Consider the following 23,499-nt stretch of genomic DNA (forward strand, 5'->3'; position numbering starts at 1 on the left):
TTATAAAAATGAACCACATGGTATTATCGCAAACAATGAGTAAAAATTTGTTTAGAAGATATATTTTCCATATCAAGTTTCTCCTTGTTTTTGTATACTTAAATTAAAGTTTGTACTTTTCTCGCAATTTAACCAACGTAACATTAAAAATCACATCTAAACTGTATATTAAATAGTATTGATTGAAAATAATATTAATAATAATAAATTTTCTTTTACGTACGAATATAATATAGACGTAATAAGTGATGTATAAGTACGTCCTATTTCAGTATGTATATATTAGTGATTAGATAAGTGTAGTATTTGTCGTGTATATACAGCATAAAGAAATATATGTTTATACATTTTTTCTATTACATTTTAACAGCTGTCTACTTGTTATCTCTACACCACACTGGTTGGTAATTCTTACAACGCAGTTAGTCCACCATTTCGCCACGTGTAAAAAGAGTTAATGAATAAACAATAAAATAAGAAAGATGGTAAGTAAAACATAAAAATACGTACCGCTCCAGGGTATTTTGTGCTAGTGTTAATAGGGCAGGGTATGCAGACAGTTTGATGCGATTCCGGTTGATATGTCCCTTTCTTGCATTCGATACAAGTGTTTAATGTTACATTGAGATTCCATCCTGGAAAAAACAATTAAAAAAATAGTTAATGTATTTTCTATCAACTTTTACAGCTCTTAACGATTTGTACGAGAATGTAGATTTTAGCTGTGATTTAAAATTTAATCATGGGAATCAGTGAGAAATATATGAGAGAGTTACCAGGCTTGCAGATTGGCAAAGAGCATTGGTCGGGGGAGGAAGCGCCAGGTTCTGGTGTCGTGGTACCAGGCGGACAAGGTGCACACGCTGCACCAGCGCCGCTCGCACGCCACGTGCCTTCTGGACACGGCTCACACCCACCTTCGCTGCCCAACTGTTCACCTATAACAATATGAATATAATTTATTTTCTTTTTCTTTATACCAACTTAAAATCTTATTCTACTAATAACCGTCTGGCATCTGTTTATTTATAAGATAAAATGAATTTCAGCTTTACATGGTTATAAGATTACTTAGCGTAGCCAATGCATCTTTACAGCCGCTGAAACTCGACTGTTGTATGATCTGATAGGATTGGAAAGTGGCGTTGATAGAGGCTAGATACCTCAAGTGGAGACTTCGGCTTAGGCTGTTTTTGATTCAAGTTTAGTTTTATCACTCGTGCTCAAGAGGGCAGAATAGTATCCATATTTTGCTATTATTGGATTCTGCTAGGATATACTTAGATAATAATTCTATTATAATATATTCAAGCTAGTAACAAAATTGGAGATATCATATTACGTACCTGCAGGGCAGTCGTCTCTGCATTCGGAGGCGGATACCGCTTCAGTGGCGCGAGTAGTTTGTCCTCGTGGACAAGATATACACGAGAAAGCGCCTTCCCTCGGCTGGTACGAGCCATGCCCACAAGGACGGCATAGTTCTGCTTCCGCATCGTAATATTTTCCAGCTGCACATCTCTCTGTAAAATGTATTTAACATTATATATTTAACTTGAAATAATAAAAACCATTAAAATTTAAATTGTACTTGTATAATAAGTGATGTTAACTTTCACGATATAGCTTCAAAGCTTCATCGAACATCATATATATTATTCGTAGATATATTTTAGTTAACAAATAAAAATGGTCCGTAGGCAGGCAGAAAATTATAATTTGTATTTTTAAAGCAAATGAACTATTGCAAATATATCATTTCAGCCGTGGAATTTAACATTTAGAAAATAAGCCTCTCTCATTCCAATAGGACCGGATGGAAGCGCCATGCATCTAACGTCTTCCGATCACTATCCACTTTGTGAGTGAACATTCTTACCGGTCGCGCTAGTCAGTCTGTGGCTTCCACTCCAAAGCTTTAAGGCCCCATCAGGCATCCATTATGGCGTCTGGCCACTGTCCCTTCAACTTGCCAACTTGAATAACGATATATAACATACCTTCTAATGCACTGCAGATATGTGGGCAGTTTTTTGTGCATCAAAATCATGTATAGTAGCACAATGCGCTTTATGATTTAAAAATATATAATAAAAAATTAAAAAAAAAATAGTAACCTTTGCAGTCGCCTGCGCTTCTGGCTCCAGTCGATTGCGTGACTCCCGGCTGACCAGCAATAGCTGGGCAAGTAGTGCACTGCAACTGTCCGGATTCTGACTGATAGGTTCCCGCAGGGCAAGGCTTACATGAGTCACTAGTTGCGTCTAAGAAGGTACCGACCGAGCACGAAACTGGAAGTAAAGGTTAGTTTCTAGAATTATTATTGTTAAATGCAGATGTCAACAACACAAATTGCAATAAAACTTAGTGCTCAACAAAACACTTAGGCTGAACCAAAACAAGGCACAAATCTCGAATCAATTAGGTCGAAATAACATTTTAAACTGGTATGCAGTGTGACACAGAAGATTAGTTAAAGATAAAAATTTAGGTACAGATAATTGAAACTAGACTAGGCAATAGCGTGTGCAAAAAAAGATTTAATAGAAATAAAATAAAGCTAGTATTTTACTTACTAATTGGACCATTTGTAACTATGGGTATTATAATATATATGGATATTATTACAAAAAAATTAAAGTAACTTTTTATAATACATTATAGCTTTTCTTTCTATCAGTGTATTTTAGAACATGAACGACTTTGTTCTGATAGGTTATCAAAAACTTTTAGGTCTGATCAACTCTAAGAATCATGGTATTTATTATAATGATTTGCTTACCACAATCAGGTGCCATTACGACTTGTCCCATAGGGCAGGCATAGTCGGAAACTAGTTGTAAGCTCGCCGGGTCTGGGATAGTGTTAGGTAGGATGTTTCGTACGTCGAATTGTTCGTCTTCAAGAATTAATTTTTCGAGCAGTCTTTGTACGGTCGATCGTTCGTTTGTTCCGCCGTGAATTACAGGATCGCTAAATAAAGAAGCATTCGCTTTATATTTCGATGCATTTGCAAATTTATTTTATAAATTAGTTTTAAAAGTAATTTCAGATAAATCGAACTAATTCAAAATAATATGATACAAGTAAAACGTTTTATAGAATTTTTGCTAATTTATAATACTTTTGCTTTTATATATTAGCTAGCTGTACCCCGGTTGTTTGGCAAACTCAATTAACGCCACCTCAACCCCCTTCGGGTCGAGTTTCGTAAAATCTGTTCTTAACTGAACTCTATTCGGCGAAATAAAAATTGTTACTTACTTTAAATAAAATATTCATATCACATTGGAAGTCGCTAAGCTTTCCAGAAGTATAATGAGTCAGTATATAAGTGGAAATCGTCTATATAAATTGTTTACATATATTTGAAATTGTAAACACGGTTTAATATTATGTATACATTTTTGTATTGGTTGGTGTTTGTCAAATTATAAACAAAAGTTAAATTAGGCAAGTTACTCACTTGATGGCTGGGAAAGAAACTTCAACGCTGTATGTGTCACCAGCCTGCCGACCCTCTCTACTGCTTCGTAGCCTATGTGCAAGAGAAATAACATGCAAAAGTGTACAAAGAAAAACATGCTCTGCTAAATGAAAACTTTCGTACTAGGTGTGAAAATAAAAGTTAATATTCATAGTGCGAATTTTTGTGACGATTTGCAAACATGCTCTAACATAACGGGTGAACTACATAACTGAATATACATCTAACGAGATTTAATTTGTTCGACTAAGCCCGTTATATCATCATACTATCAATTCGTACATAACCAAACTTTAGTTGGATATCAAAATACTCTTGTTCGATAGAGCATGACGAGTCTAACGAAAAAATTTTAATGATCATCAATGCATTTGTGTATGAAATAAATATTGTAATATTACGAAAGGAAAAATATTAGGTGGTATCATAGGATCGACGTGACTATTGGAACAACGTCCAAAAATTATAAAGATTAAAATAAAATGATTAACATTTACGGGTAGTCTAACGAATTACATCTCTATAATTAAATAAACTTGTGCTACAAGTGTTTTCATACTCCGACACCCCACAAAATCAGTTCATGATGTGAAATTGTTCTACGCCTTTTCAAAATGGAGTTAAGAGGATTTTTCACGGGACAAGTATTATAATTATAATCACTTACTCGTCTACTGGTATGATGGCGTCTAGTACATAAGTGTCCTCTGATTTAATAACTGGCGATGTGTTGACTTGTCGTGTTTGGCGAACATTGGCTCGGTGGTCGCATTTAACATTGATATCCAGCTCTTTGCACTCCCGTGTACCTGATGAATAACATATAAGAACTTAAATTAATATTCCATTTGCTATGTTCAGATATGTTAGAGGGACCGGAAAGTAATGTCGTTTCTGCGCATGTCGATATTTGATTGTCATTTGGTAGCTAATTACGTACTTGGAAGACGTTGTTTACTACATGACACTTTCCGGTCCCCCTAATGTATCCATTTTCTTTTGTTTCGGTCTATAATTGACACCGATATTATTTGTTAATAAGAGTAAGGATTATTTTAGACAACTCATTTAATGTTAACTAAATGCTTTGCTTTGACTAATGAAGATGCAAATTGTGGTTCGATTCTCTCTCATTGACCTTACAGGTGGTCTACTTAAGTCGGCATGGCCGAACGAACTCACTAAGACACCTGTAACTCATACAAAATTAAATACATGTCACAATCTCTAGTATTCTTTGTTATTTTATCAATAATTCGCTATATTATCTATAATGTATCTTACCATCAATAGCATATGAGCAGAAGTTCCAATCCCTGTTAAGTTGATTGATTGCACTCCGAACTTTTTGACGTAGAACAGCTTGCCCAGCATCGTTACATAGTACAGAGCTCGGGAACAACATGGATATTTTGAACACTCTTTGTGCAGGGGACGCCGCTGTTAATCAAAAAAAAAAATAAGGATATTACAAAATGTTAAAAAATGTTAAAAAATGTCGGTACAATAAAATAAAGAAATTAAGAAATGTTTTAAAACTTACGTGAACAAGCCGGATAAACAAGTGCAAGGGTAGGATTATCAGTAGGCCGCCAAAATCCTTCAGCTCCGCATGTGTAGAATGGAGGAACCGGTTGCGAGAATCTGAGGCCATCGCGACATGCGATCTCGCATACCTTGAACTGTCCTCCGGCTCCCCAGTCACGGCAGGATTGGTAACCGCCAAGTGGATCAGGTAATGGGGGACAGAATTCAGCTAAAATTATAAATAGTTCATAATAATAAATCCTTTTACAATAGGTTCAAAAAATTTAAGAAAATTTAAATTTGAAATACTTACACAAAACTGTAACTTTGAATTTACAGGTGGCGGCGTTACCCGCGGCGTCATATGCAATGTACGCTATGTCATATGCTCCCCAAGCCAAATTTTCACCAGGTCTGTGTCCAGATTTTTCAACAACTCTACTTACTCCAACATTATCACTAAATACTGGGGCATCCCAATTAACTATTGATGATCCATTCTTCGCAATTACCCATAAGTCCCCTGGACAACGATCTACTCTAGGTGGTTCTTTATCTACTTGTAACTGCTGACATTTAGAACCCGTGTATCCATTAGGGCATACTCTTTGACCGCAATGAGACGGCACAAGTCTTTCAACGCCTCCAGTTATGTCATCATACCCGGCCCAAGTTAAAACCAAACCGCTGTAGAGGACGGGTTCAGTTCTGCAGTCACGAACTTGCTTTTGGATTTCGTTAGTAACATCTAGAGCACGATTCCATATTTGAACCTTCGTTAAATGTCCTTGGAATCCTGCTTCTGTATACGCTTTAGGATTATCCGATTGAGGTTTACCAAGTGTAATCCAAACACTGAAATCATTAAAACGTCAAGTAATCATTCGAAATATTTAAATGTTTATTTTAAAATTAAAATGTAGAAACTCTTACTATTGCGGCAATGTTCTTCCGCTGCCGTATCCTTCAATCTTGCTTGCTATTAATCCTTCAGTTATAAGAGTTAATTCGCCGCCATTATTACCATCCCAGACGAGAGCAACGTGATGCCACTGACCATCATTCACGGTTGCGAACTCTCCAAAACTTAAATAAACATCTTGTAGTTCTTGGAATATAGAGACTTGGACACCGTTGGAATGGGCTTGAATAATTGGTCTTCGATTCATAGCTATGTGTGAATTGCTGAAAAGAAATTTACAGTTAGATAAGAAAAGATTTCAAAAAATGGCTATTGTCGATAAATAAACTGTTAATATAATTTCATATTAGGTGTAGTGAAATCATACCTAACACCATAAGCCGTGAAGAAAATTCCTCCTTCATCTTGTTGCGTATACTGAACCCACATTGCTATTGTCAGACTGTTAGCAGCATCAGTATCAAAAGGAACAACCTGGGCCGCGCTTGAACGTAACGGATCACTAAAGTAAAGATCATAATCGACACTGATAGCTGGAAAAAAGTATGTTTAAGTGTTAATTTGAATAGAGAATTGTCTCTCTCAAGAAAAAAAATTGTTTTTTCTTAAATATTATTGTAAAAAATATTTACTTTTTCTGCAATCATCTCCGGTAAGGTTAAATGGACATTGGCAGTAGAATCGTCCAGGTAAATCTATGCATGTAGCTGATGGAGGACAAGAATTTTCTTTACAATCCATTATATCTTCATCGCAATTCTTTCCTTTGAAACCGGGAGCGCAAAGGCAACTATATCCTTCACCATGGTCAACGCAAGTAGCTCCATTCTGACACAGTCCAGCTTCGCAAGCGTCAAATTCATATTGACAACCGATGCCGGTATAATCTTGAGAGCAGGTACAGTTGAGACCAGAGCCAAAATCTTGGCACTTGCCGCCGTGCATGCATGGGTCACCAATACATCTTTCCGGAGCTGTCTCACATTGCTTTCCATCGGTGCCACTTGGACATCTAGAAATATGTTTATATAATGTTTAATTTCTATAGGTATGTAAAAAAGTTGCACAATCACATACATAAATATTTTAATACTTACACGCAGAAATAATCCTGGAAGAGATCAATGCAATCCGCGTTATTTTGACAGGGTCTGTTCATACAGTTACCGATATCACGTTCACAACGTCTACCAGTCCACCCAGGTTGACAAACACATTTGTAACCACCAATTTGATCTTTGCAGGATCCGCCGTTATAACAAGGATTAGATTCACAATCATCAATATTAGTTTCACACATTTCACCAGTGAAACCTTCCCGACACATACATTTATATTTATTATCAAGATCTATACAGTTTTCAGTTCCAATTGAATTACAAGGTTCAGACAAACATTCATCTATCGCTGTTTCGCATTGAAGACCAATAAATCCGGGACGGCATTTACATGTGAAACCTTCCAATTGGTCCATGCAAGTTGCGCCGTTCTGACATGGTTCAGAGGCACAATCATCAATAGTATGTTGACATCTTTTACCTGTAAATCCAGCCTCACAAATGCAAGTGAAATCATCCACACCATCAACACAGCGCCCACCGTTTTCACAAGATGATATAAGACATTCATTGATATTAATATCACACGATGGTCCTGACCAACCAGGATCACATACGCACTGATGTACGAAAAGCTTGTCTATGCAAACACCATGCTTACAAGGTTCATTTGAACAAAGGTCTATTTTTTCGTGACAACGTTTGCCGGTGAATCCGGGAGGGCACGTACAACTGAAGTCATTAACTAAATCAGTACAGGAAGCACCAAGGAGGCAAGGTTTCTCTAAGCAATCATCTGTATTAATTTCACACAGCTGCCCTTCCCAACCAGGTAAACATTCACATTTATATCTGCCTTGCTGCAGAGCAATACAAGTGGCACCATTTGTACAAGGATTTCCATTAGCTGAACAAGGGTCAATCTGAAAATATTTAATACTATTTAGTAAAAATGCTAAACGATTTAATTTACTGGAATATACAATACAAAATAAATACAATATATAATATACAATACAAAATAAACATAACATGTTAGTGACATACCGTTATATCGCAGTCAATTCCTGTGTAGCCTGATCTACATAAGCAGGTATAATTATTGTATCCTGGTTCGTCTTTACACATAGCTCTTTCGGGACAAGTATCATTTCTACAATCAGATTTTTCTTCCTGGCAGTTAATACCGCCATATCCTGTAGGACACGAGCATCGGTATCCTTGTGGAAGATCTATACAAGTACCGCCATTGTAACATGGTTGACTAGCACATTCATCAATGTCTATTTCACATCTTCGTCCTGAAAAACCAGCTGGACAGTAACATTGTACTCCATGACCTTTGGGAACACAGAGGCCGCCATGTTGGCAAGCGCTGTTTGAACACTCTACCGGAATGCATTCTTCTAATCCAGTTGCACCTGTTCCTACAGTCTTCATGTTAGTTGGACATTCCATGCAAAGGGTTTGACCCATTACATTTTGATAGAAATTCCTGGGACATTGAGAACAGGGCGCGAGACCGGTTGGAGAGTAAGTACCAGGTGCGCATTTAGCTCTACATTTGTCTCTACCAGCAGCAGCAGGCTGATAGGTATAAGTATTTGCTGGACATGCTTGGCAATCTCTAAATCCTTCCACGGGCGGCTCTCCTGTGTAGCTGTTTCTGGGACATTCTAAACAAGGGACTAAGCCTGTTGGTGAATAAGTTCCATATCCACAAACTGGTACACAGTCAGTGATATCTTTAGATCCTTCCTCTCTAGTAAACGTTCCTTGTGGACATTTGAGACATGACCCCTGTCTTGCCTGGTTTTGGAAAAATCCTCTTGGGCACATTGTACATGACTTTTGTTTTTCGCCGGCAAATGTTCCCGCAGGACAATGTACTAAAAATATATATTTATGAGTTTCTGGTCTAAATTAATAAAACACAAAAAGATTGTTGGAAATACTTACAGCATCTGGGCACGTCATTTGTATCCATGTTCAAAACTTCACCAATGCTACATGTGAACCCACGAGAAATTGAGCTTCTTATTGCTCTTAATGGCGGGCATTGATTTCCAATAGATGAAACATTAAGCACAGGTTCAATAAGAGCACTGGCATATGGCACAGATAAGTCAAAGATAAGATTTAATGTAGATCCACAAAGGTCATATAACTGCGTCTGTTTGATAGCTGGTGTTATAGCCAACACGAAGTCCATTTTAACTACGTTCTCGTCTAGGAGACTGGGCATCGCTTTTACAAATGTTACATTAATATTTACATTAACCGCAGAACAACGTTGGGATAGTCTTTCGTTAAGTATGTTATCATATTGAGCAAGTAAATCTTTGTATTGCGGTAAGCAAGCATTAGAAACTGCACCAAGAGCACGGTATTGTACACTTGCAACAACATGATATGCAGCTTGTTGAGTATCTGTAATAGATATAATAGTTCATTTAATATTTGTAATTATTGTTAAATTGTATTATTTAATTAATATTGGTAAAAATTATACTTACTTTCTGAAACACAGTCAGGAACGACAGCGCTAGGAGTCCATTGACGTTTCGTTTCACAAATGAATGTTTTTACAGGTTCTCCATCGGTAAAGCGGAATCCTGGACTGCATGTAGCAATACATTGAATTCCTCTATCTCCCGGTAAACAGTTCAATGCACCGTGAGCAGGTGGCATTAGCTCCCAGTCTACACACGGTGTTGCTTGTACAGATACCTGAAATTTTATAGTATTGTATCGCGTTGCCAAAAAAATAATAATAGTTAAAGAATATATATATTAGATGAAATAAATATTATTAGTATTTACCTGGAAGTGACATTGAGCCTTATTTCCATATTTATCTGAAGCAATAACCGTCACGTTTTCATAACCTCGGATTGGAATAACAGCTCGTTCTGGGACAAACTTCAAGAACACTTCTCCAGATGCATCAGTTGCGTTTATTCTTCGCCTAGTCTCATTAAAATTAACAGTATAACTGTCTTGTTTATCTACTAATTCTATAACGTAACTTTGTGGACAGCTTAATTTCGGCGGCGTATAATCTGGCACTGTAATATTTACTTCACATATTGCAACATTACCGTCAAAGTCGAAAGCAACGTATCTAACGACCATATTATGGAATACTTGAATGGGTGTTCTAAAATGTTGGGGTGTAACTTCCAAACGAGCTATAGCACCGGAGTTATCAAGAGCGGTCGGCTCTGTGAAGTTAACTGGTAAAAGACCACCATTCACATCAGTTTGGACTACTATTGGTTGCTGTGGGCAATTTTGGAAGACCGGAGGTTCATTATCTGTAAATAAATGAAAATATAAATATACTTACGTTTTAATAAATTTTCGCAATTGCATTTACTATTTCTAAAAAGTACTCACCAACACATGGGGAATATCCATAATCATAGCCAAGCAACGGTTCAACTGAGGGCTCATCACAGCCCATTAGTTCAAATTTAAGACAAGCGTTGTCCATAAAACTAACTATACCCAGTATAACAAAACGTGCTTGTACATATTTAGGAAGAGTAATCATTGCTAGTTCACCATAGTTTCCTGGATCTCTCATAGTTAAATTAAAGTTAGGGAAATAAACAACATAATTTTCAGTTTCTGCTTGTTTGTAAAAGAATCTTATTTCTGTAGGCCTACCCACAATATCTGATGTAACTACTCCTTTAACTAAGATTGCTTTAACCCTATAGACCTTGCCTAAATCAACACTGACGTAAGTAAATGCTTCTTGTTTGCCGCACCATCCGGTTACAGAGTTAAGTCGAATATTTCTTGCTTCATAATTTGGTCTTTCTGAAGTCGCATTGATTGCTGAGTCCGGAATTCTTCCTGATCCTAATCCCAATGGCCTTATCACTTTACATTCAGGCTCACGCATGCAAGTTATTGGCCTTGGATTAATTAAAATATATCCTGGTCGAGAACAACCAAATAGGACTTCAGATCCTTGTTCATAGCTTCTGGCGATTTGATATCCATCTGCCGGTCTTCCTGGATCATCACATACTGGTCCTTCGCATCTTAAATCTCCAAAGTCCCAAATACCATTTGCTTGACAACGGACTACGTTATCGTGTTTGCCTGTTTGTCCAGCAAGTTTAAAGGTATTCTGACATCCAAAGAAGAAAGAGCTTTGATATCTTGTGTCTAAGTATTGGCCATATTCAGCGCCTGGTGTAGGCATTGGAATACCACAGTCTTTTCGCGGACACTGCGGTTGTGCTCCAGAAAGCCAATAATCAGGAAGACCCTGAAAAACATTATACTTTGCGTTAAAATACCCTTAAAGAGTCAATACTATTAAACGATGAAGGATTTATATTTACCGGTTTTGGGTCGTACACGCATTGTCTAAAGGAAGATGTTACAGTGTTTCTCAGATGTCGACCTGGTGATGTACAAGTAATTGTTACATTATCTCTATATGGCACAAGTACACTTTCGGGATCATTTCGTATTACTTGTAAACCATCATTTTTGTCATCAGATAAAGTAACACAACGAGCATCTGAAAACATAAATTAAATTAAATATTCGAATCACAAAATTAATTGCAAATAAATATGAATTATTGTTAACATGTCCAGCTACTAAATCTTACATTGGCATTCCGGAGTAGTTCCATTCCATGTTCCACTGGAAGTACACAGTAAGGAGGAGAAACCAGACATGATGTATCCAAAATCACATTGGAACTGAACAATGTCACCGAAATGAAAAGCTGATTTTGTCGACAGTAATTTTCCATTTTCTGGAGATGTTAATAAGGGACACATAAGCGGAACACAAGATTTATTTCTTTGATACGTATCGCCGTCTCTTTCACCAGTTTCGGATAATTCTATTTTAAATCCAGCTGTGCCATTTGATGTGTATAGTTCATACCCGATATTACAAGAACATGAGAAATTTCCGGGCCTGGAAATTTAAAAAACAGGTAATATTTTAACAGCATTCTTTCACACTAAAAACTTTTAAATAAGACAGATATTAATGATGCTTACGTGTTTATACATTTTTGATCGCAACCGCCATTATTTTCATTACATTCATTAATATCAGCACAGTCTAATCGAGCGCAACCCATAATTTCTAATTTCAAACATGGAGCTCCGACGTAGTCTTGAATTTTAAATTTAATGTATCGAGCTTCTATAGGCATAGGCAAATTGAGGACCGATAGGGTTGGTTCTAAAATTCTAAATTCGACTGCGGTTCCATCAGGGTTTGTATAATCTTTAAAAACATCGGTCAAATCATCTGTGTACTGAATCCTTATAGCAGAAGTAAATGCAATGTTTCCATCGGCTCGCATAACACTCATCGTTCTAAATCCTCTGATTACTGTTGGTGCCTTCAAGTCTATAAGTATCCAATTAGCTCCAGCTTCCAGATTATTACCGCACCAACCTCCGCCGTTGTTTAATCGAATCATCTAAAGTTATAAATAAAATAAGTATTATAGAGTCAGTCAGCCAATTATATCATATCATAAGACATAATTACAACATTGAACATAAATCTATGTAAAACGTACCCCTTTGTAATACCCGGATTCTGGTGCCGAAGTAGTTATAGATTCATCGGGTATAGCACCATTGATTAAGCCAAGATCGCCAACAGGTCTACATTCTAAAATCGGAGCAAAACCGGGTCTGCACGGGCAGTAAAATCCTCCTTGTGTATTTTTACAATCTGTGGTCGCTAAATTACATTGACTATTTATGCATTCATTAATATCTTCGCAGATTGGAGGCGGGTCAAATTCTTGATCTGCACCGCATTTTAATACGCTAGGACCGTTAAGCTTATAGCCTGAAATGAATTTTAAATTTATTGGCATAATACTTTGAAATGAAGGTCAAACATTTCTTAAAATATTATTTAATTTTGAATAATATTTGAAAAAAAAAATAAAGTATATATTTTAAAGAAAGCTTACAAACATTACCTCTGAAACATTGAACTCTTGCTTCATCACCGAACATGTACACACGACTTTGGTCAACGATAAATCCATTTTTTATTTCAGGAAATTTCGGGCACAAAACTTTTGAACATGTCGGAACGTCACCAGACCAAGTACCATTACTCATACATAGGAGTACAGGTTGACCTGTGCGCACATAGCCTGGCTCGCACTCGTAACGTACAATAGTCCCGTAGCTTCGTCCACCTCCATTCAATATAGTTACATTGGCATGTGGAACATCGGGAAGTGCTACACACTGAGATGCTATAAGACAACAAAGAAAAAAAAATATTAAAAGTTCAAAATAAGGCGACAGATTTTGTACTGAAACAAAATGTAAGAGTAAGGGTTTATGTTTAACGATGACTATTATCTTACCGAGGCAGGTTGGCGTTCGCTCCCATCTACCATCAGATAAACAAGATATTCTTTCAATGGGCTGTCCAGTTGGAAACGCAAACCCTGCATAACATTGGTAAGTAGCTACTCCTTTATAAGTTACGTTCGTTGAGCCAATTGAAAATCCATTGTCAATTTGAGGTACGGGTCCACAGTAAACTTCTGTAATTAGAATGGTTTGGTCAATTTACCAATCAAAAAAACTGACAAACTTAAATTGTGTTTATATAAATATGTGTTAACCTTGACAACTGGGAATATATGTAGTTGACCAATTTCCTCCGTCCTGACATTGAGTTACAATTCTTGATTTTCCTGTAGCAAACTCCTGTCCAATTGGGCATGAAAAAGTGACAACAGTTCCAAATGCAGTATCCCTGTTTGATGCCAATGCACCAATTCCAGATTTTAGTGGTGGACAGTCTAAAAAAATAATTTAAATTTAACATCGGTACTGCCAAATTATACTGTACAGTATGTTTATATGAAAAATTTTGTATCACATACCCGCAGAGAATGTAGCTTTCCACCCGTACCCATTGTGTAATGCATCAGATACAAATCTAACTAACATTTCACCACTTGATGCTGTCAATGTTATTCTGGGTTTGATAGTAAATCCATTTTCCGAATGCAGTCTTAATCCGTTGGTACTAGATCCATCGAAAACTTGAACGACATCTGATGGATGAATATTAAATTCGTCGAACTTTAGTGAAAGTGGACCTCCGTTAGGATTCTTGATTCTATACAGACATTCTTGATTATTAGGATAGCTACTAAGACCAAAAGCCGGTGAAGTAAATGTACCATTTGCTGCGATTATTGTTGCTTTACATCCTTGAGAATACCTCATATCAAAGCCTTTTTTAGAATCTCCAAGGCTTGTCCTAAAGTACATGTATAAATGATTTGTTGTTGATATTACCACTTTTTGGTTTTCTTCCCCAGGTCCAGTTAATCTCGCAAGAACTGGGCTTGACGGTGTATTTCCATCTTTGATGACAATATAATCCCTATTCATTTCTAATTCTAAATCTTCAATTTCTAATGATACAATCCTACCTGGCAGAGCTTCTATAATGTATACACATTCTAATCCACCAGGGTAACCATTCGGATATCCAGGAGAAGTCAATACCTGGCCTTGAGGAGTAGCTCTGAGAACTCCACCACAATTAGAAGATTCTGTTTTCCAAGAAGCACGAAAACCTTTCTTTTCGACAGAGCCGTCAGTACTAAACTTAATAATCATGAAGTTAGAAGCGGATACAAAAACTTTGTTCGAGAGATCCTGTTTCCCTGATAGTGTGGCTAAATTGACAGATTTGTCTTCTGTCCTTCCGCCCACTAATATTTGAACAGTATCAAAAGACTTTTCAGTTTCAAAATCTTGGAACTGTAATACAATATTCTGGCCCTGTGGTCCTTCAAGCGTCCATTTACATTCACTAAAAGCAGGATATTTATGAGGGTAATTCGGACTTTCGACCACATCTCCACTGCTGGCCATGTAAAAGTGACATTCGGAAGCACAGTCCATTTCGTCAGAAGCGTCACCACAATCGTCTTGTTTGTCGCATCTGAAGGCCGAATTTATACATCTTCCGTTCGAACAATGGAAGGTTCCTAAAATAAAAAAAAATAAAAAAAACTTGTCTGTTAATCACGTTCGCTTAAGTAAGCGTTACTAATGAATGCTTGAAGCGCGGTGATGAGTACTATTTTAAAAAATGAATTTTAAAAATGTTGGAATTTATATTAAATTTTAACAAGTACCTGCAGGGCATGCGTCACTCTTGCACATGAAGGGGAGTAAGGTTTCGCAGGTAGTCAATTCCCACGACTGTTTGTCGGAGGTGACATGAACATCTACACATTCGCCATCCTTTGGGTTCGGTTGCCTTAACGCCCAGTAGCCTGCATATTGCGACACCAAACCTCCTGAAGCCGATTCTAATGTATTCGTCCTCAGATCGTCTACAGATGCAAGACCAAGCCAATAATGGTTATTGCTCGGACTGGAGGGAACCATGCTTGCTGTCATATTGTTTTCTGCATAGTTCTCTACAACCATTAACTCGCTGCCATACCTAAAATAAAATCAATTTATGTCTATGTTCTATGTTGTTTGTAATCTTATATTTTCTTATTTTGCGTGGTCGTTGTTTCTCAATATTTAACAAGGCTATTTTGTACGGTAAAGATTACTTTTATTTCGGAAAATAAAAACAAATTGTTGCCAAAGTATTGTTATTAAAATAATGTATCATTACCTCCGACATAATTCGGCTGCTTTTTCCCAAGAATGCCTTATGTTGAAAAACTTGTAACAGTGTAAACCTTTTAACTCCCAGCCTGCAATAAAAACAATTGATTTAATAAACAAATAATGCTTCTTGAAATAGGCATAACGTTACATGTACAATTTTTATGTCGAAAGAGTTGCATGTTTTAAATATTTTCAGTATCGACATATAAATTATGCATGTATTAAAATTAGGTTCTCAGTGAAAGCAATATTGCATATATTGTGTACGCAAATGTTTAGCTTTGTATGTATTTCTGTCAACATTGTCAGGAATGTTACTTTCTCTTAAGGGCAGGTGAAATCGGCGTTTTACGTAGGTTTTGTACAAATATTGCGGGAAATTAAATATTTATTTAAAGTCTTATATGGTAAAGGAAAGTTATTATATTCATAAATATTGTCGATGATGTAAATTGTCCACTTTAAAAAAATTTACTGTCTTTTAGCAAAAGCCGGATAAAAACATCCCAGAACTGATATGTCGCGAAGTGATATTAAACATTTTTTTATTGAATATTAAGATATGTAATGTTTAATTACCTATTGATATTAAATCGTATATGAGTCAAGTATATAATTTATTACTATAAAAGTTGTAACGTTTTATTTAATCGTAGTAGTATATTACAAAAAACAAAGTAAATATTTTAAATGGAGCGTGTGAGTTCGACGACTTATCACGAAGAGCACTGTGGATTCACGCTTCAATAGTCCTCGTTGCAATACGATGCAATGTGTTGACACACTTATTCCACGTTATTAAAACGCAAAAAGACCTACATATTTATTTATTTATTACGCGTAGTCAGAAAACATCTAAGAGTGATGTAAATAAAACATTACATAATTAGCAGCTAATTACATTTACATCGTTAACTTACAACGTTATGAATATTATTATTTAGATTATTACATCGTGTTGCGAAAAATAAGGAATGTAATAAGTTTTTTTAAACGTTTGTGGTTTTTGTATTTTTTGGAAGATATACCGCGGAATATTATTCAGTGCTTCCTCATTTTTAGGTCTAAGTAATTAAATATTTACCCATCAAAAATCATTTAATACTTTCTCTCAATATCTTTAAACTTCAATTAATAAAATCGTTCGCTTGTGGTAAGGATTGAAACGTAAGATAATAAAAAAAGTTTTTATTTAATAGACATAAATAAAAGTTTGTAATTATAAGAAAAATAAACAAGTACGCAACACGGTTTTGCAAATGTAGGATTTTTAATCAACAAGTCTTAATATTAAGCGTAACTCGTTTTCCACAATAAATTAGATGTCCACTATTGATTCCCATGATATTGGCCACGGCTGAATGGTTCATAACTGTGTGTATTCCGAGTGCCGGTTTCAAATATCGATCGTTACGGAGTTCGCCTAGCGGGAACAATTGTTTCTAGTGCCCTTAGAGTATGGGCAACCTTGCTGGAAACACGGATATGCAGCTATACCGGATATTAAGTTACGTCTCTGCAAACGTTTCGAGAGCTTTGAGCGTGAACATTGTGCAGTTCAAGATTCTGCTTCTATTGTAATTTGATTTCGTTGGTGACTTCGTATTTCTATAGCCAAGTGGCTATGGAATAGATTCTAACGGCTAATAAGATGATGATACAATATATTTTGAACTCCTAATTTTATATGTATTAATATGTCATTTATTAATGAACAGAGTATCTATGGCGTTAGTCAATATTAGGCTGATTGAACAGTAATTGATTAAGAGCTATTAACACGCTATGTTGAAGTTTATAATGAATTATAATATAATGATTTCAATAAACTCCATATTAAAATATTCACCATAATTTTCTTTAATTTATTATAGGATCTTTCAATCTATAACAACTTGATACAAATGTTGGAACAATTACAGCCGAGCACAAGAATTATTATATTTACAGATTGACGGCAACTGTTGTTATTATCATCATTTCAGGTATAGGACGTCTATTGCTAGACATGGTCTCTCTCATAAATTTCCAACTGGATCGGATGGTAGTGCAAGTGGACTGCATTCAGTGTCTTTTGACGACCTTAGTAACAATTATTAATGTATTATTAGGTAATTATTCGAAATAGCTATTATATTCAGAATATTTTGATATAGTTGGTCTTAAATTGAAATCTGCAACATAGATATAATATATGGCTATAAGGAGCCAGATAGTTAAACTAAAATTTGAAAATAATTGAATTTATAGATTAATTAAATTTTTTAAATACGTATATATTTATATTTTAGAAGGATTACTTTCGGGTTAGTTATATTCACCGATAATTCACGTTTACTACGTTGTGTATGTTGTAGCAAAGCCTTTCACTCATTGCAAATCAGGCTTCAAGGCTGTACGCGACGCATATTTGCCGCTCAATCGGCTCTTAAAGTCCCAGAGCTCTTATTGTTAACGCCATAACAGAAAAACTAACAATCCCGAACTTTTTATTACTTTGTGATATTGGCGCACTCTTTATTTTTATACGCCATGTTTAAAAATGCCTTATCTATTTCATTTATCTATTAATATTGCAATTAAATAAGTAACAAAGCACAACTGGCGGTCTTATTATTACACAAAAAAAACGTTTCAAAATTTAATTTCTTTCTGTGGTTTCTATGAGTGGTGTTTCAACTATAAAACAATGCATTAAAAATTTTAGGTATATAAAACTTCTTACATTTAAAGAAGGTTAACCGTACGTGAACATAAATGGTAAAATAGTTCCTAGCGGTAATTGGACATCGCAGTATCCATTGTTAACCTTGTCTCCATCATGCAGGCGCGTCAAGTCCGCCTTACTAAACAACTGACCCAGATTGTGATGCTCCGAATCTCACAATGCATGCCAAGTTTAGAATACATCTAATGGTGCTCATTTCTATAGGCCGACGTAAAAGTCTCTTGACAATATAGTTTTAATGGAACTCCATTAAAACGATCATCGGCCGCACGCGGCACCGACTTTACGTGTTATTGGATGTCGCCATCTGTCGAGACCATCAACGGTAGTCGTTTAAGATTTATTACATAATAATAATAATAACGTAAGACGTTGTTAATTTGTTATGTTGAATTGTTGCTCTTTTATGACTAATATTAATGTCATGCGTTCTTGACTAAAGGTAAATTTAATTCCTTATACAATCTTAGGGAGATTTTATTTAATTCAATAAGAATTGCACAAAAAACACATTTTTACATGCAAATACAAGGCAATTAAATAATAGAGGACATCATTAGCTTTTACAATACATACAAATACACGTGCTATATACATTAGATTAAATTTTAAAAGGTAATTATTTATTTTTCTCAAGTTAAGTGTTTATTAATTAATCATTTATAAATTAAAGTAATTGATATTGATACATTATGAAGAGATATTAATGAAAATAAACTTACACTTATAACCAATCAACCTGTACATTTAAAGAAATTGTATGATAATGCTCTTTAATTTAAAATGATGTTAGCTATAACATTTCAAAATATTTACACAACATGTAAATATTTTTTTAAATCTTTTCTTTTGGTCGTTTTATTTTGTTCGCTTTATTTTATAATTGCTTGTAGATACATATTCTGTATTAAATGTATAGTTATCAACGCTATACAGTTATAAAATTAATTTGCTGAACGAGTCCGCTATACTTCAATGCCTAGAAGTACTTAATTTTATAGAAAGTGGTCGGTTAACAAGCTCTGTGGTTATAGCATTGATTAAGTATTTGTAGTTCAAGGCCTAACGGTAGACGTTCAACCTGTACGATCCATTAAATAAACCTGGGAATGCTGTTATATTAAATCGAAAACATCCGGGAGTCTCTCTTAAGTGCAATTTTATTACTTGGATTACTGAAAATAGATTAAACACACAGATAATATTTACTGTTTTAAAGTAAGGTTTGGGCTATTTAATCTATAGTTAATAAATTTCCTTTGTGAATATTTTGAAGACTTTTTGAAGTAGTGAAATTTTAGGTATTGTTATACTAGGTTAAGTCAAATTAGACAAAAACTATATGACGTACGTTGAATACTTTATCTGTCTATTATATTGTATATCTATGTATATTGTTTAAATTATTGTCTTGATATGGAAGCAGAAGGAATTTTATAATATTTGGAATAAAGACTAACTGAAAATGAAAATTGACTAAATGAAAATTCTTGAAACTTCTATAGTTTTTCGAATCTTTTAGCAAATAATAAAATGCAATAAACTAGTGTGTACGCTTAGTTGGCCGGCTTCATAACTCGCCTGGGATGGTGAAAGCGGTGGAATTCCTGCACTCATAATGGACAATAGCCATGTCCGTTAGTTGCACGCCAGGGATTCCTTTTAATCGCTAAAAGGATTAATTAAATAAAAATATGGTATATAAAAATATAACCCGTAAATTCACCTTTTAGTTATATTCAGTAAAATTTGCATTGCATTTTCATTTGCGTTGCCTTTTGACGTGTCATAGTTACTCTTTATTGTGCTTTGTCATGTCCATGTCTCTTCCACAGGCGGTGCAAATAATTAGGTATCGTCAACATAGAAGAATTTAAAGTATTTTTTTAATTTTCATTATTTACGGTTTGGAAAGTAAATCTATAAAACATTTGGTATAAATACTAACCTAAGATTTTCAATTAAGGCATTTTTATTGCGAAGGATACTAATTATTAAATGCTTTTTTTTAATATATTTTGATACGAAAAATGCCCCATTTTCTGAAATAGAACGCTCATACATAAAGAGTATGTTAGAAAATTAATAATCCTTGTTATGATTTTGATAATAAATCTCCGAGCTAAGGCACAGTTCTACGAAAAATACGAATAACTTATCATACAACTTGAAACATTTGGATTTTTCCATAGATTGAATAGTTCTCATGTGGCTTTGGCTGTTTTGTGATAGGTTTCGTTTATCTAAACATGACGGGAACAAGAATAGATAAGCACCAAAAATGCTATGAGAAAGGTACCAAAAATCGTGTTTTGAAAAGGGTTTGTTTCGCAAACAGTTCTTTATCAGTGGAACTGTAATAAATTCAAGATGTTCATTTGTGTTATTGGTCATAAAAAAACTTGTCTTTGGTCGCTCGTATTAAATATGCGAGCAAATTATATACTTAGTCCTATAGTATTTAAGATATCAAGATATGAAATAATCGCAGGGCTTGTTTGATTTGTGAACCAGTTTAAATTCTAGAGCATATTTAACTTGGTCTTTAACTTTCCTCCTCTCTTTTACGCAAGTTGAAGAATTTTAGTAAAATAATGTTAGAGGAAGAACGTTTAACAATTTACAATTACAGATTACCTTTTTAAATGAATAGGTATAATACAAAAATTTTAAAGCAACCAACAACCGTCTTTGGTTATTGTATCTTTTTTATTTAAATCAAACCACACGAATAATGTTTGTATTCTTATATATATTTCTTGTATTCACTTTTATGTATTATTAAGATATCTACATTATAAGTTACTACATATAATTTCTGTAATTATTAGATTAAGATGAAAGAAACAGTTTCATCAATTTTTAGCGACAAAGTTATTATTAAAATCCCTTATAGTTATTTCAATTTGATCATATCCTAACATGCTTTTTAATTGATTGGTGTCAAATATTTGATAGGTAATTTAATTTACGCTGCGGTTTTTACGGTGATGGAAAAATGATGTTGTTATTATTTTTATAATATCAATATTTTTCTTTTCTTTTTATCTGTTTTTTATAGTTCCTGTTCGTTAGAACTTTACTAGTGCCTCAATGATAAAAAATAGCCGAATGCTTAGCAAAATTCCAGGCGGTTTATTATAATTTATACAGAGATAAAGCTACTTAACGAAATTGTTCATCATTTTTAAAATATGAAAAAAAAAAACAATGGATTTATTTACTATTTTAGACACCATGCATTTAATTATATTTTTCAAATATTTCAATCGCACATAGATTTCAGACACAAAAGTACCAGAAATTTGATCAAGAGAAAGCGGCCATTAGTAATTTAAAAAAAAGTAACGTAACGTAAAAGACTTTCGAAATAATCAACATGTTCTACATTTCTTTAAGTTCTTGACGAACAATGAGAAAACAGGAACCAACATTTCCTCGTATTATAGATCGTGCGAATTGGAATCATCAAGTCACGTAAAGAGTTATCGAAGAGATTGATTGCATATCAATGGCGTGTTTTCAACCTGAAATGTTAGGGCTATTGTTAATTATTAACATTTCCTGCTTCTTCAATTGTTCTTCTTATCTTTGCAATTACAGTTTCAAGGTTTTAATTTATATGAACAAACTTTTGAAGAGATTTAAAATGCCTTTTTTTAAACTATTTTTGTATGCATAAGTTAGATTAAAAAAAACAATAGTATACGACCGTTTAAAGTTAGAATGAGAATCGACACAGCCTTAACATAACCTATAAATGTGAAACTCTTGATATACGAGTGAATAGTACGTACAAGGACACATACGCTGCGCCTAAATTACAAGCTACGGATACCCGGTTGACGAAGGCATTAGTGTCAGACGACCTCCTGTAATTGGAAAGTGAGTATGAACAAGATATGATAAAATACACAATAACATTCTCTTTACTAAATTTGATAAATAAATTGTAGGTGTTTTTAATTGTAGGTGTTTTTAATTGTATGTTTTTTTTAATACATACAATTCGTTTTAATATATAGAGTAATAAAATGTTAGTAAAATTGTTAAAAACATTTAATTTTGGTAAGAACAGACGTAAAAACCTCATGATATAGTTATAACTTTTAACTTTTTATGAAATTTCTTTATCGTTCTTTCGTGACGATAAAGTTATTAGAAAAAGATTAATGACATTATTATACGAGGTGTGATAAAAAATACATATGGTGAATAAATTTTATACCAGGAACTACTGTATCCACGTCCGTTTGAAAAAATATGTTCAATAGTCTGATTCATTAAGATAAGTCGGCTTTTCAATCAGCTTCCACATCTAGAAAAATGTGATCATATACGCTTTAACACAGAAATTTGTTTTAAGTCGCATTACGCTACGACAGATTAGCTAAAGGTATTCCGAAAGAAGCATTTCAAAAGTGCTTCCAATCGTTAAACCAATGTTGAGATAAGTGCATCTCTAGCCAAGGAGAGTAGCTTTAAGAAGATTGATTAACTTAAATTTGATATTTATACTTTGTTCGCAATAAAATTAGTCACTATATTTATTTATCATATATGTACATACTATGTGGTCTAAACATATTTTCTCATAGCTGCAAACAAAACTACGAGTTTTTCCTTGACGACATTTTAATGATAAAGAAGAAGCAGAATAGTTTTAATGAGATGGAATATCACTACCGTTGGCTTTGATAACTTTATTACTTTCTACGATTATGTGCACTGGATGTCGTCATAATAAACTATTTTTAAATTGTTTATTTAGGCAATAAAAAGGTAGGTTAAAAATATTTTCAGAATTTAAAAAAGAATACGTTGTACAATAATATTGTTAAACTAGCAGTCTACCACCCGTTTCACAGGGCCCACACTGCGTTGTATGTAATTTTATGAAATTAATTCTCGATAATTTTTAATATGCCAAAAAATGTTCTAGTCAAATTTTTATCTTATAAGACCTATATTTAGAATAAATGCATTTTTAACATTCCCCTGAACCTCTCCCCTTCTCCCATTCCCCATGGAATTTCTTACGAAAACTCAACGAAATAAATATGACTACCAAATTTCAATACTCTTAACCCCTAAATGTA

At 34.5% G+C, this 23,499-nt stretch overlaps 1 protein-coding gene across 2 annotated transcripts in view; it reads right to left on the reverse strand.

Moving 5' to 3' along the window:
• The window catches only part of uif (sushi, von Willebrand factor type A, EGF and pentraxin domain-containing protein uif), a 76,197-nt gene that overhangs the window by 6,231 nt on the left and 46,467 nt on the right, over nucleotides 1-23,499 (reverse strand). For both annotated transcript variants that reach the window (XM_068775193.1, XM_068775194.1), the window contains exons 4-32: nucleotides 15,677-15,758; nucleotides 15,180-15,493; nucleotides 13,908-15,029; nucleotides 13,644-13,823; nucleotides 13,380-13,562; nucleotides 12,981-13,265; nucleotides 12,567-12,844; nucleotides 12,034-12,464; nucleotides 11,631-11,947; nucleotides 11,356-11,537; nucleotides 10,394-11,279; nucleotides 9,818-10,311; nucleotides 9,511-9,724; nucleotides 8,954-9,424; nucleotides 8,042-8,883; nucleotides 7,034-7,917; nucleotides 6,569-6,948; nucleotides 6,304-6,469; nucleotides 5,948-6,199; nucleotides 5,328-5,869; nucleotides 5,031-5,243; nucleotides 4,772-4,927; nucleotides 4,155-4,296; nucleotides 3,467-3,538; nucleotides 2,783-2,973; nucleotides 2,118-2,291; nucleotides 1,347-1,523; nucleotides 777-938; nucleotides 511-635 (exon numbers count right to left, since the gene is read on the reverse strand). In XM_068775193.1, the coding sequence (XP_068631294.1) occupies nucleotides 511-635; nucleotides 777-938; nucleotides 1,347-1,523; nucleotides 2,118-2,291; nucleotides 2,783-2,973; nucleotides 3,467-3,538; nucleotides 4,155-4,296; nucleotides 4,772-4,927; nucleotides 5,031-5,243; nucleotides 5,328-5,869; nucleotides 5,948-6,199; nucleotides 6,304-6,469; nucleotides 6,569-6,948; nucleotides 7,034-7,917; nucleotides 8,042-8,883; nucleotides 8,954-9,424; nucleotides 9,511-9,724; nucleotides 9,818-10,311; nucleotides 10,394-11,279; nucleotides 11,356-11,537; nucleotides 11,631-11,947; nucleotides 12,034-12,464; nucleotides 12,567-12,844; nucleotides 12,981-13,265; nucleotides 13,380-13,562; nucleotides 13,644-13,823; nucleotides 13,908-15,029; nucleotides 15,180-15,493; nucleotides 15,677-15,758 (9,917 nt within the window). The remainder of the gene's footprint in view (nucleotides 1-510; nucleotides 636-776; nucleotides 939-1,346; nucleotides 1,524-2,117; nucleotides 2,292-2,782; nucleotides 2,974-3,466; nucleotides 3,539-4,154; nucleotides 4,297-4,771; nucleotides 4,928-5,030; nucleotides 5,244-5,327; nucleotides 5,870-5,947; nucleotides 6,200-6,303; nucleotides 6,470-6,568; nucleotides 6,949-7,033; nucleotides 7,918-8,041; nucleotides 8,884-8,953; nucleotides 9,425-9,510; nucleotides 9,725-9,817; nucleotides 10,312-10,393; nucleotides 11,280-11,355; nucleotides 11,538-11,630; nucleotides 11,948-12,033; nucleotides 12,465-12,566; nucleotides 12,845-12,980; nucleotides 13,266-13,379; nucleotides 13,563-13,643; nucleotides 13,824-13,907; nucleotides 15,030-15,179; nucleotides 15,494-15,676; nucleotides 15,759-23,499) is intronic.

Source organism: Battus philenor, unplaced genomic scaffold (assembly GCF_028537555.1).
Source record: "Battus philenor isolate CCGP_79_NKW_IND1 unplaced genomic scaffold, ilBatPhil1.0.hap1 SCAF_8, whole genome shotgun sequence".
Taxonomy (NCBI): domain Eukaryota; kingdom Metazoa; phylum Arthropoda; class Insecta; order Lepidoptera; family Papilionidae; genus Battus; species Battus philenor.